General features: G+C 47.1%; 1 protein-coding gene across 1 annotated transcript in view; it reads right to left on the reverse strand.

Annotated features, from left to right (window-relative positions):
* Window positions 1-7,071: 7,071 nt before the first annotated feature.
* Window positions 7,072-14,002, reverse strand: part of LOC134984325 (gastrula zinc finger protein XlCGF71.1-like) — a 32,510-nt gene continuing 25,579 nt past the window's right edge. The window contains exon 3 of the mRNA XM_063949931.1: window positions 7,072-9,937. Within this exon, the coding sequence (XP_063806001.1) occupies window positions 9,111-9,899 (789 nt within the window). The 5' untranslated portion in view covers window positions 9,900-9,937 and the 3' untranslated portion in view covers window positions 7,072-9,110. The remainder of the gene's footprint in view (window positions 9,938-14,002) is intronic.

Here is a 14,002-nt window from a genome sequence, read left to right on the forward strand (position 1 = left end):
TAATACACGTATTTTTGTCTATATTTTAAACTTAAAAAATACCTTACTCTATGTACAACAGCCTATGGGGGTCATTCAGACCCAGCCGCAATAGCGGCTCGCAGCAGTTTGCTGGTGCTAACAAAATGCACATGCGCAGCGGAAGCGCGGACACACATTTCGCCGGCATCCCTGAGAGTGAACGCGGGCGGGCTGGGACCATTCTCCGGTGGGCTGTGTGATGTAACATCTGCGATCATCTCTGATTAACCCCCTATAAGCTTCCAGAGTGCACCTCATATCTCATCTTTTCCAAGTTACTACAAATGATATGAGATCGGTAGCAGCACTACTTTCAGGATTACACAGAACACACATAAAGGCTGACACAGCAAATAACAGTAACACATACAAGGGATTAATTAGAAATAAGGAAGCATAATCATCATTAAGTCTAATTATCAACTGGTTCTGTGCGGGACCCATACACCTCTTTACTGCTTCCAGCAGCCCCTGGTACTGTACTGCGGCCATTCAATCTGCCCTGTCTCCCTCCAATACTGCCACCCACCCTGGCTCCCCCCACTACTGCCATTCACCATCTACCCCCCACTACTGTCACCTGCCCTGTCTCCCTCCACTACTAACGCCCACCCTGGCTTCCCCCACTACTGCCACCGCCCTATCTCCTTCCACTACTGACACCCACTCCGTCTCCCTTCATTGACACTGCCCAGTCTCCCCCCACTACTGCCACCACCCTGTCTCCCCCCACTGCCCCCAGCCGTCTCCGTCCACTACTGCCATCCACCATGTCTCCCTGCACTACTGCCACCACCTTCTCTTTACACTACTGCCACCCACCATCTCTCCCCCACTACTGCCACCGCCATGACTCTCCCCACTGCCACCCACCTGTCTCCCCCTGACATCTATGCACTAGTTGGGGATTTATGGTACTACTAACAGCTCTTTATCAACAGATGGAAGTAACCAGGGCAGTAAGGAGGCAGAAGCTGCTTCTGGTACATGGATCCTGGTCATGTAGGGCTGGGAAAGTCAGTAAGATTATGTAATAGGGCCCTACAGTAAGTCAGTAAGGAGGCAGAAGCTGCTTCTGGTACATAGACCCTGGTCATGTAGGGCTGGGAGAGTCAGTAAGATTATGTAATAGGGGCCTACAGTAAGTCAGTAAGAAGGCAGAAGCTGCTTCTGGTACATGGATCCTGGTCATGTAGGGCTGGGAGAGTCAGTAAGATTGTGTAATAGGGGCCTACAGTAAGTCAGTAAGGAGGCAGAAGCTGCTTCTGGTACATGGACCCTGGTCATGTAGGGCTGGGAGAGTCAGTAAGATTATGTAATAGGGCCCTACAGTAAGTCAGTAAGGAGGCAGAAGCTGCTTCTGGTACATGGATCCTGGTCATGTAGGGCTGGGAGAGTCAGTAAGATTATGTAATATGGGCCTACAGTAAGTCAGTAAGGAGGCAGAAGCTGCTTCTGGTACATGGACCCTGGTCGTGTAGGGCTGGGAGAGTCAGTAAGATTATGTAATAGGGGACTACAGTAAGTCAGTAAGGAGGCAGAAGCTGCTTCTGGTACATGGACCCTGGTCATGTAGGACTGGGAGAGTCAGTAACATTATGTAATAGGGTGCCTACAGTAAGTCAGTAAGGAGCAGAAGCTGCTTCTGGTACATGGACCCTGGTCATGTAGGGCTGGGAGAGTCAGTAAGATTGTGTAATAGGGGCCTACAGTAAGTCAGTAAGGAGGCAGAAGCTGCTTCTGGTACATGGACCCTGGTCATGTAGGGCTGGGAGAGTCAGTAAGATTATGTAATAGGGGACTACAGTAAGTCAGTAAGGAGGCAGAAGCTGCTTCTGGTACATGGACCCTGGTCATGTAGGGCTGGGAGAGTCAGTAAGATTATGTAATAGGGGCCTACAGTAAGTCAGTAAGGAGGCAGAAGCTGCTTCTGGTACATGGACCCTGGTCATGTAGGGCTGAGAGAGTCAGTAAGATTCTGTAATAGGGGCCTACAGTAAGTCAGTAAGGAGGCAGAAGCTGCTTCTGGTACATGGACCCTGGTCATGTAGGGCTGGGAGAGTCAGTAAGATTATGTAATAGGTGCCTACAGTAAGTCAGTAAGGAGGCAGAAGCTGCTTCTGGTACATGGACCCTGGTCATGTAGGGCTGGGAGAGTCAGTAAGATTATGTAATAGGGGCCTACAGTAAGTCAGTAAGGAGGCAGAAGCTGCTTCTGGTACATGGACCCTGGTCGTGTAGGGCTGGGAGAGTCAGTAACATTATGTAATAGGGTGCCTACAGTAAGTCAGTAAGGAGCAGAAGCTGCTTCTGGTACATGGATCCTGGTCATGTAGGGCTGGGAGAGTCAGTAAGATTGTGTAATAGGGGCCTACAGTAAGGAGGCAGAAGCTGCTTCTGGTACATGGACCCTGGTCATGTAGGGCTGGGAGAGTCAGTAAGATTATGTAATAGGGCCCTACAGTAAGTCAGTAAGGAGGCAGAAGCTGCTTCTGGTACATAGACCCTGGTCATGTAGGGCTGGGAGAGTCAGTAAGATTATGTAATAGGGGCCTACAGTAAGTCAGTAAGGAGGCAGAAGCTGCTTCTGGTACATGGACCCTGGTCATGTAGGGCTGGGAGAGTCAGTAAGATTATGTAATAGGGCCCTACAGTAAGTCAGTAAGGAGGCAGAAGCTGCTTCTGGTACATGGATCCTGGTCATGTAGGGCTGGGAGAGTCAGTAAGATTGTGTAATAGGGGCCTACAGTAAGTCAGTAAGGAGGCAGAAGCTGCTTCTGGTACATGGACCCTGGTCATGTAGGGCTGGGAGAGTCAGTAAGATTATGTAATAGGGCCCTACAGTAAGTCAGTAAGGAGGCAGAAGCTGCTTCTGGTACATAGACCCTGGTCATGTAGGGCTGGGAGAGTCAGTAAGATTATGTAATAGGGGCCTACAGTAAGTCAGTAAGGAGGCAGAAGCTGCTTCTGGTACATGGACCCTGGTCATGTAGGGCTGGGAGAGTCAGTAAGATTATGTAATAGGGCCCTACAGTAAGTCAGTAAGGAGGCAGAAGCTGCTTCTGGTACATGGATCCTGGTCATGTAGGGCTGGGAGAGTCAGTAAGATTGTGTAATAGGGGCCTACAGTAAGTCAGTAAGGAGGCAGAAGCTGCTTCTGGTACATGGACCCTGGTCATGTAGGGCTGGAAGAGTCAGTAAGATTATGTAATAGGGGCCTACAGTAAGTCAGTAAGGAGGCAGAAGCTGCTTCTGGTACATGGACCCTGGTTATGTAGGGCTGGGAGAGTCAGTAAGATTATGTAATAGGGGCCTACAGTAAGTCAGTAAGGAGGCAGAAGCTGCTTCTGGTACATGGACCCTGGTCATGTAGGGCTGGGAGAGTCAGTAAGATTGTATTATAGGGGCCTACAGTAAGTCAGTAAGGAGGCAGAAGCTGCTTCTGGTACATGGACCCTGGTCATGTAGGGCTGGGAGAGTCAGTAAGATTATGTAATAGGGGCCTACAGTAAGTCAGTAAGGAGGCAGAAGCTGCTTCTGGTACATGGATCCTGGTCATGTAGGGCTGGGAGAGTCAGTAAGATTATGTAATAGGGGCCTACAGTAAGTCAGTAAGGAGGCAGAAGCTGCTTCTGGTACATGGATCCTGGTCATGTAGGGCTGGGAGAGTCAGTAAGATTATGTAATAGGGAACTACAGTAAGTCAGTAAGGAGGCAGAAGCTGCTTCTGGTACATGGACCCTGGTCGTGTAGGGCTGGGAGAGTCAGTAACATTATGTAATAGGGTGCCTACAGTAAGTCAGTAAGGAGCAGAAGCTGCTTCTGGTACATGGATCCTGGTCATGTAGGGCTGGGAGAGTCAGTAAGATTATGTAATAGGGCCCTACAGTAAGTCAGTAAGGAGGCAGAAGCTGCTTCTGGTACATGGACCCTGGTCATGTAGGGCTGGGAGAGTCAGTAAGATTATGTAATAGGGCCCTACAGTAAGTCAGTAAGGAGCAGAAGCTGCTTCTGGTACATGGACCCTGGTCATGTAGGGCTGGGAGAGTCAGTAAGATTCTGTAATAGGGGCCTACAGTAAGTCAGTAAGGAGGCAGAAGCTGCTTCTGGTACATGGACCCTGGTCATGTAGGGCTGGGAGAGTCAGTAAGATTGTGTAATAGGGGCCTACAGTAAGTCAGTAAGGAGGCAGAAGCTGCTTCTGGTACATGGACCCTGGTCATGTAGGGCTGGGAGAGTCAGTAAGATTATGTAATAGGGGCCTACAGTAAGTCAGTAAGGAGGCAGAAGCTGCTTCTGGTACATGGATCCTGGTCATGTAGGGCTGGGAGAGTCAGTAAGATTATGTAATAGGGAACTACAGTAAGTCAGTAAGGAGCAGAAGCTGCTTCTGGTACATGGACCCTGGTCATGTAGGGCTGGGAGAGTCAGTAAGATTGTGTAATAGGGGCCTACAGTAAGTCAGTAAGGAGGCAGAAGCTGCTTCTGGTACATGGACCCTGATCATGTAGGGCTGGGAGAGTCAGTAAGATTATGTAATAGGGCCCTACAGTAAGTCAGTAAGGAGGCAGAAGCTGCTTCTGGTACATGGACCCTGGTCATGTAGGGCTGGGAGAGTCAGTAAGATTATGTAATAGGGGCCTACAGTAAGTCAGTAAGGAGGCAGAAGCTGCTTCTGGTACATGGACCCTGGTCATGTAGGGCTGGGAGAGTCAGTAAGATTATGTAATAGGGTGCCTACAGTAAGTCAGTAAGGAGGCAGAAGCTGCTTCTGGTACATGGATCCTGGTCATGTAGGGCTGGGAGAGTCAGTAAGATTATGTAATAGGGGCCTACAGTAAGTCAGTAAGGAGGCAGAAGCTGCTTCTGGTACATGGACCCTGGTCATGTAGGGCTGGGAGAGTCAGTAAGATTATGTAATAGGGGCCTACATTAAGTCAGTAAGGAGGCAGAAGCTGCTTCTGGTACATGGACCCTGGTCATGTAGGGCTGGGAGAGTCAGTAAGATTATGTAATAGGGGCCTACAGTAAGTCAGTAAGGAGGCAGAAGCTGCTTCTGGTACATAGACCCTGGTCATGTAGGGCTGGGAGAGTCAGTAAGATTATGTAATAGGGGCCTACAGTAAGTCAGTAAGGAGGCAGAAGCTGCTTCTGGTACATGGATCCTGGTCATGTAGGGCTGGGAGAGTCAGTAAGATTATGTAATAGGGAACTACAGTAAGTCAGTAAGGAGGCAGAAGCTGCTTCTGGTACATGGACCCTGGTCATGTAGGGCTGGGAGAGTCAGTAAGATTATGTAATAGGGGCCTACAGTAAGTCAGTAAGGAGGCAGAAGCTGCTTCTGGTACATGGACCCTGGTCATGTAGGGCTGGGAGAGTCAGTAAGATTGTGTAATAGGGGCCTACAGTAAGTCAGTAAGGAGGCAGAAGCTGCTTCTGGTACATGGACCCTGGTCATGTAGGGCTGGGAGAGTCAGTAAGATTCTGTGATAGGGGACTACAGTAAGTCAGTAAGGAGGCAGAAGCTGCTTCTGGTACATGGACCCTGGTCATGTAGGGCTGGGAGAGTCAGTAAGATTCTGTAATAGGGGCCTATAGTAAGTCAGTAAGGAGGCAGAAGCTGCATCTGGTACATGGACCCTGGTCATGTAGGGCTGGGAGAGTCAGTAAGATTATGTAATAGGGGCCTACAGTAAGTCAGTAAGGAGGCAGAAGCTGCTTCTGGTACATGGACCCTGGTCATGTAGGGCTGGGAGAGTCAGTAAGATTATGTAATAGGTGCCTACAGTAAGTCAGTAAGGAGGCAGAAGCTGCTTCTGGTACATGGACCCTGGTCATGTAGGGCTGGGAGAGTCAGTAAGATTATGTAATAGGTGCCTACAGTAAGTCAGTAAGGAGGCAGAAGCTGCTTCTGGTACATGGACCCTGGTCATGTAGGGCTGGGAGAGTCAGTAAGATTATGTAAAAGGGGCCTACAGTAAGTCAGTAAGGAGGCAGAAGCTGCTTCTGGTACATGGACCCTGGTCATGTAGGGCTGGGAGAGTCAGTAAGATTGTGTAATAGGGGCCTACAGTAAGTCAGTAAGGAGGCAGAAGCTGCTTCTGGTACATGGACCCTGGTCATGTAGGGCTGGGAGAGTCAGTAAGATTCTGTAATAGGGGCCTACAGTAAGTCAGTAAGGAGGCAGAAGCTGCTTCTGGTACATGGACCCTGGTCATGTAGGGCTGGGAGAGTCAGTAAGATTATGTAATAGGGGCCTACAGTAAGTCAGTAAGGAGGCAGAAGCTGCTTCTGGTACATGGACCCTGGTCATGTAGGGCTGGGAGAGTCAGTAATATTATGTAATAGGGGCCTACAGTAAGTCAGTAAGGAGGCAGAAGCTGCTTCTGGTACATGGACCCTGGTCATGTAGGGCTGGGAGAGTCAGTAAGATTCTGTAATAGGGAACTACAGTAAGTCAGTAAGGAGACAGAAGCTGCTTCAGGTACATGGACCCTGGTCATGTAGGGCTGGGAGAGTCAGTAAGATTATGTAATAGGGGCCTATAGTAAGTCAGTAAGGAGGCAGAAGCTGCTTCTGGTACATGGACCCTGGTCATGTAGGGCTGGGAGAGTCAGTAAGATTATGTAATAGGGGCCTACAGTAAGTCAGTAAGGAGGCAGAAGCTGCTTCTGGTACATGGACCCTGGTCATGTAGGGCTGGGAGAGTCAGTAAGATTGTGTAACAGGGGCCTACAGTAAGTCAGTAAGGAGGCAGAAGCTGCTTCTGGTACATGGACCCTGGTCATGTAGGGCTGGGAGAGTCAGTAAGATTATGTAATAGGGGCCTACAGTAAGTCAGTAAGGAGGCAGAAGCTGCTTCTGGTACATGGACCCTGGTCATGTAGGGCTGGGAGAGTCAGTAAGATTATGTAATAGGGGCCTACAGTAAGTCAGTAAGGAGGCAGAAGCTGCTTCTGGTACATGGACCCTGGTCATGTAGGGCTGGGAGAGTCAGTAAGATTATGTAATAGGGGCCTACAGTAAGTCAGTAAGGAGGCAGAAGCTGCTTCTGGTACATGGACCCTGGTCATGTAGGGCTGGGAGAGTCAGTAAGATTATGTAATAGGGGCCTACAGTAAGTAGGCAGAAGCTGCTTCTGGTACATGGACCCTGGTCATGTAGGGCTGGGAGAGTCAGTAAGATTATGTAATAGGGGCCTACAATAAGTCAGTAAGGAGGCAGAAGCTGCTTCTGGTACATGGACCCTGGTCATGTAGGGCTGGGAGAGTCAGTAACATTATGTAATAGGGGCCTACAGTAAGTCAGTAAGGAGGCAGAAGCTGCTTCTGGTACATGGACCCTGGTCATGTAGGGCTGGGAGAGTCAGTAAGATTATGTAATAGGGGCCTACAGTAAGTCAGTAAGGAGGCAGAAGCTGCTTCTGGTACATGGACCCTGGTCATGTAGGGCTGGGAGAGTCAGTAAGATTCTGTAATAGGGGCCTACAGTAAGTCAGTAAGGAGGCAGAAGCTGCTTCTGGTACATGGACCCTGGTCATGTACAGCTGGGAGAGTCAGTAAGATTCTGTTATAGGGGCCTACAGTAAGTCAGTAAGGAGGCAGAAGCTATTCTGGTACATGGACCCTGGTCATGTAGGGCTGTGAGAGTCAGTAAGATTGTGTAATAGGGGCCTACAGTAAGTCAGTAAGGAGAAAGAAGCTGCTTCTGGTACATGGACCCTGGTCATGTAGGGCTAGGAGTGTCAGTAAGATTCTGTAATAGGTGCCTACAGTAAGTCAGTAAGGAGGCAGAAGCTAATTCTGGTACATGGACCTTGGTCATGTAGGGCTGGGAGAGTCAGTAAGATTCTGTATGGGGGCCTACAGTAAGTCAGAAAGGATAGCAGATGCTGCTAATTAGCAATCCTTTCTTCTATCGTGCAGGGAGCCGCCCATCACAGGGCGAGGCCGCCTAACATGCTGACTGACGCCTCCACCCTTGAAGCAGAAATTGCGATCGCTTCACAATTTCTGCTTCATCTTAGAAATTAGTGAAGCATCCTGCCAGCTTAGCTGTACCTGCAGGATACCTACCGCATTCTTCTCGATTGCGATGGCTGCGTGTGATGCCACCGTGATCACGTCTGCTTGTCCGCTTCCCTTTCTCGCCGCACCACACTTGCAATGCTCTATCTTCTCTGGAAATGGTGCATTGCCCACACCCCGTGACCGCCTCTGCCTGATGAACAAGTAATCGCATTGTCTGCAGCCCCCACGTAGAGAATGCAGGCGCATGCGCAAGATGGGTGCTGCGCATGCGTCCGCAACTTTTTCTCAATAATTCCTTTTGGATCACACACTGCAATCCAACCTGAGTAAGGCCCAGAGTCACCATCTTACAGGCAGCCAGTGAAGGGAGCAAAGAATGGGTGTTATGTGGCAGGAACGGGCTGGTTAGGTAACAGCCTGGCTGCTGCATTCTGTACAAGCTACAAGCAGTACAATTCTTTTGCTGGGAGACCCAGGTAGAGGTCATTGCAGTAGTCTATGCGTGATGCTACAAGTACATGTATGACTGTAGGTAGATCTTCTAAGGGAATTAAGTGCTGGAGTCTGGCTATGTTCCTCAGATGAGGCTCTGATTGTGGCTGATACCTGATGTCTAAGTGTCACTCCACCATCCAGGACACCAAGATTCTGCACAGGATCAGCATTTTGTAACTCGGAACCCACAAGTGTAAGTCTGGTTGGTAACAAAGCTGAGCTGTAGCCCTGCCCTTTGTTGGTGAGCTTCTACTATATGGACCTGTTTCACAAGGACTGAGTCACAGCCAACTGGCATCACCCACACCTGGAGCTCAGCTAGACAACCATTTAGGATTGGTACTGGGTTCTCAGTACCCGGAGCAAGAGACAGGTCATCTGTATAGCAGTGGTAGATGAGGACATGACGTCTGATTATTATACCCAGTGGTAGCATGTATATTGCAAAAATCATAGGAGATAGGATAAGAACCTTAAAGAACAACGCATGGCAATTAGTATAATCCAGAAAACTAAAATGGTTCCTCACCTGAGTGATGTCCATTGCGTGCAACAAGAGCGGATTTATTTCTCAGACCATGGAAGTGGCTTCTCACTTGTGTGACTTCGCTGATGTGTAACAAGATGTGATTTGTGGGCAAAGGTTTTCCCGCACTCAGAGCAAGAAAATGGCCTCTCACCTGTGTGACTTCTGTGATGTCTAGCAAGTTGTGATTTCTGTGCAAAACATTTCCCGCATTCAGAGCAAGAAAATGGCTTCTCACCTGTGTGACTTCTCTTATGTATAACAAGATCTGATTTGTGTGCAAAATATTTCCCACACTCAGAACATGGAAATGGCCTCTCACCTGTGTGACTTCTCTGATGTATAACAAGTTGTGATTTCCGGATAAAACATTTCCCGCACTCAGAGCAAGAAAATGGCTTCTCACCTGTGTGACTTCTGTGATGCATAACAAGATCTGATTTGCGTGCAAAACATTTCTCACACTCAGAACATGGAAATGGCTTCTCACCTGTGTGACTTCTCTGATGTATATCAAGTTGTGATTTCCAGGTAAAACATTTTCCACACTCAGAACATGGAAATGACCTCTCCCCTGTCCTACCTGTCTGATGGGTAATAAGCTTTGTGTTCTGTGTAAAACATTTGGCATCTATAAAACAGAGAAACACTGTATCTACTGTTAGAGCTGTAACAGATGCACCAATATCAGAGTGATCAGGAGAACATTCCCCAGGATCAGAGGGACCAGCTGATAGAGCTGGATGTATAATTGGGGTAATGGGGTTATCTCCGGGAGATTCCTGTCTACTGTCATTATCTTTTATGTCACAATCCAGGGATAACATTAGATGTCCTTCTGAGATGTTCCTGCTTGTGTGTCCATCTGCTGGAAATAAAATACATTATGGAAATGTGACATTTTCTGTAACAATATTAATCTTGTAAACAATAGGAGAAGACGACTCTCTGGGACACTTAATTCTAAATGTGTCTGTATAATAAAACATAACTTTTAATGAAGGCTTTATAATATTGTGTCTCAGACTATCATTGTGTCCACCCTCCTGAGAACACTCACAATAACAAATGTAATATTATAATAAGACTTAGATATATCTCTCTCTTGTACTGGTAACTAACCATGAAGTATAAATGGAGATGTAGTCACTCGCCAAGTCCTATGTCAGCACCAATGTAAAACAATGGATGTGGAACATATCGTATGAATTGGAGATTCTAGATGAACAATAACATCAGTCATATGAGCTGATGGATCAGAGAAATGTCTCCTAACGTTACTCCTGGAAGCATTGGTAAGGTAGCATTCCTTTATGTGTGCGCTTATACGCTGGTAAGCCTGTATTTTACATGCAATACACCATATAATACACTGCAATCATCATCATCATCTGCTAGATTATAATCCACTGTTACACCCCCATCATCAGTGTCTTACCTCTATACTCTCAATAGTAATAAGGATGATGTCTGTACGGTAAGTATGATACAGAGAATTACATATCAGGATCTATACAGCTGCCGCCATACTTCTGCTTCTCATACGTGTGCTACTGGCAGCAGTGAACATCTGAGTGAGAGTGCAGGGAACACAGCAGAGTCTGATGAGAAAGAGATTGGATCTGCCTTTGCAGGGATGTACCACATCTGTCACCCCTGTTAGTATATAAAATAATACATAAGAGGGGCGAGGTCCATCCAGACGTACTTTCTGGAGCTCTACTCACTAAGTGGCTTTTTATCTACCCTACATGATAACTCTCAGCCGCTGCTGGGAACAAGACCCAATCTATTAAGTCCCCCGCACCTACTGCCCTAAAGCCACGTGCTCTGCTCACTTTGGACACTGTTCAAATTCTGGGGCTAAGTGTGTCCAGTCTTTCCTGCACGCTCCGGACACCTGACTTGGAGGCGCTTTTGCCTCAGGAGGGAGCAAATGCTCTCTCGCAACTGCTGGGGACAGAACGGGCTGCCCACAGTCACCGGAGCCTAGTGGTGATATTAGGAAGTGACATGGATGCCATTTTGGATCCTGGTGCCCGGCCATCGCATGCCTTGCCTTCAATAAGGTTTAAAATTGAGGGCTTCCGGTTCCGGCATGGGAGAGTGAACAGCTTCTCCCGGCAGCTCCGCTCTTCACGTAGCCATACCCAGCTTTAATCCTGTCAGCCTCCGCGAGACATCGCTCCCGGTCCCCTAATAGATCGGGCATAGACATGGATAAGTTCCTGGGTCCCCCGCCACCCGCAAAGCAGCCTCCGATACCGCAGCAGCAGCGCCAAGAGAAACGGCGCGGAGAACACACTATGGCGCCTGACACAGATAAAGGGCCGGGGACGCCAGCGGCGAAAAAATCTATCCCAGCCGCGGAGGAGATCAAAGGTATGTCGGATGATAAGCTATCAGCTTCCCTCACATATGAAGAACTCACCAAAGCTATGCAGAATACCATGGCTCCGCTATTACAGAAGGCGGTCGCAGACATTACCACTCAGATCTCCCGCCTGTCTGACCGCATAACAGGGGCTGAGACACACATAAGTCAGAATATGGATGACATCCATAATTTACAAAAATCAGTCAAAGACTTGATGTTAGAGAATAAACGCATGTCAGATAAGCTGGACAATATTGAGAACAGGACACGACGTAATAATTTACGCATTACAGGACTCCCTGAATCCATCAGAGGGGCGCAGTTGGAATTTTTTGTCCGCCATACACTACCTAAGTTACTACATGTGGAATCTGAATGCTCAGATATAGTAATTGAAAGAGTACACAGGATGGGAGAAGTTAAAAATGCCTCAGCACACAAACCGAGGGTTGTCATTTTTAAAACACTGAACTTCCTGCATAAACAGGTGCTTTGGTCTGCTTCTAGAAAGCAAAACCCTATCATGTGGGAATCCCACACCCTCCGACTGTTCCAAGATTTCTCTGTGGAACTTTCCAGAGCGAGACGTTCCTTTTCAACGGTGTGCACCACGCTGATACAATCAAAGCGCAAGTTCCACATGTTATTCCCTGCCAAACTTAGAATATTCACGACGACAGGCGTTGCTGATTTCTCTAATGCAGTGGATGCTGCAGCGTACCTCCAAGAAGAGTCTGAAGAAAGAGAGACTGATACTATCCCAGATTCTGTGGATATGGCGGTGTGACACCTCGGTAGACCTGTTACTTGGAATCTGATTTTAGCATCTATAATCACCCTTAATTGAAACATTTGCCATATGTCTAGTCTTAGACTTGATGAGTATATACCTCTGTTTGACATTGAAAGATGTATATTCACAGTTATTCGTATATAATATAATATGGTATATTGAGAGGATAATCCTCGTTCAATAGACGTCCTTACCTTTGAATAGTTTATGTTTTGGTAGCTTGAAGAGCGGAGCTCTGCCGTTCACAGTTAGTTTTGAAATTCTGTTAATGAGAGACCCTCCCTGATATCTTGAGTCATTTTGATTTGGATACCAGGGATTTTTCTGGAGGTCCGTTAGGTATTGTTAGAAATGATTTGGTTCCCCGTGTCTTATGTCTCCCCCTCCCCTTGTGTTTTTCCCTTTCTTTTTCTTCACTTTTCTTTCTCTGACTTTACTGTGCATTTAAATTTTAAAAACCACTTGAATGGCTCTTAATATAGGCACTCTTAACATTAGAGGTATCCATACCCCGGCTAAACGACGTAAACTCTTTACATACCTTAACAAACATAATGTAGATCTTATATGTTTACAGGAAACTCATTTGATGCCAGACGAAGTGAGAAAGCTACAAATTATGAGTTGGTCAGTATTAGGTTCAGCTTCCCTTAACACTAAGTCATGTGGTGTGGCAGTACTAGCAAAAAAAGCTCTGAATTTACAGGTGACCTCAGCCTTTGCTGACCCGCTGGGTAGATACCTGACTCTAACCCTCTCACATGCAGGCACATCCTTCACTATTTGCAATGTCTATGCCCCTACTCAATATAAAAAATCCTTTTTTGTTGAGCTCCTTACTCATTTACATAAATACGACATGTCTTCCTTGATAGTATGCGGTGATTTGAACTTAATATCTTCTCAATATTTAGACAGATCCCCTCCCTCTAAACGACAGACTCCTCTCCCTAGAGTGGGTGTTACCTATCTCAGCAAAGATCTTAATTTAGTAGACTCTTGGAGGGCTCTCAACCCTACGGAGAGGGAGTTCACTTGCTTATCACTAACCCATAATACTTGGTCCAGGATAGACTATATATTACTTGCAGAACCCATGTTTCCTTCCCTTACCACAGTAGAGATAGATCCCCCCCTTTTATCAGACCACTCATTGGTCACCGCAAAACTACTTCTTTCAAAAAGTAAAACTGCCCCTCCGATGTGGAGATTCCCCTCTCACATGTCCCAATCTCAAGGGTTAAAACAGAAACTTCTGACTGCATGGAACAGTTATGCGGAATTAAATGCATCCCATTCCTCTACTAATCCCCCTCTTTTCTGGCAAACGGCCAAGACGGTTCTCCGAGGAGACCTGATAGCCTTTGTCGCAAATACTAAAAAGCGCCATAAACAAGAATATTTGCAGTTGCAAGAAAAACTCTCTAATGCGTTTCAAAAGTTTAAGACCCACCCTTCACCAGCCCACAGAGCTACCTACCTTGAAACTAAACTAATCTATAATGAATTTCTCCAAATTTCAGGAGATAAATATCTTTTCAATGTTCATTCCAAATTTTATAGGTTCGGGAATAAAGTTGGAAAACTCCTAACTAACCTGTTACAGGGGTCTAGACCACACACAGTTGTGCACCCTCTGATACGGGCAGACGGCTCTAAGACTGAATCTAAATTACAAATAGTTGAGACTATGAAATGTTTCTATCAGTCTTTGTACTCAGCCCCGAAAGAGGTTCCAAAGGAGCCATTGAGAGGAGACT

Source organism: Pseudophryne corroboree, assembly GCF_028390025.1.
Source record: "Pseudophryne corroboree isolate aPseCor3 chromosome 3 unlocalized genomic scaffold, aPseCor3.hap2 SUPER_3_unloc_49, whole genome shotgun sequence".
Taxonomy (NCBI): Eukaryota; Metazoa; Chordata; class Amphibia; order Anura; family Myobatrachidae; genus Pseudophryne; species Pseudophryne corroboree.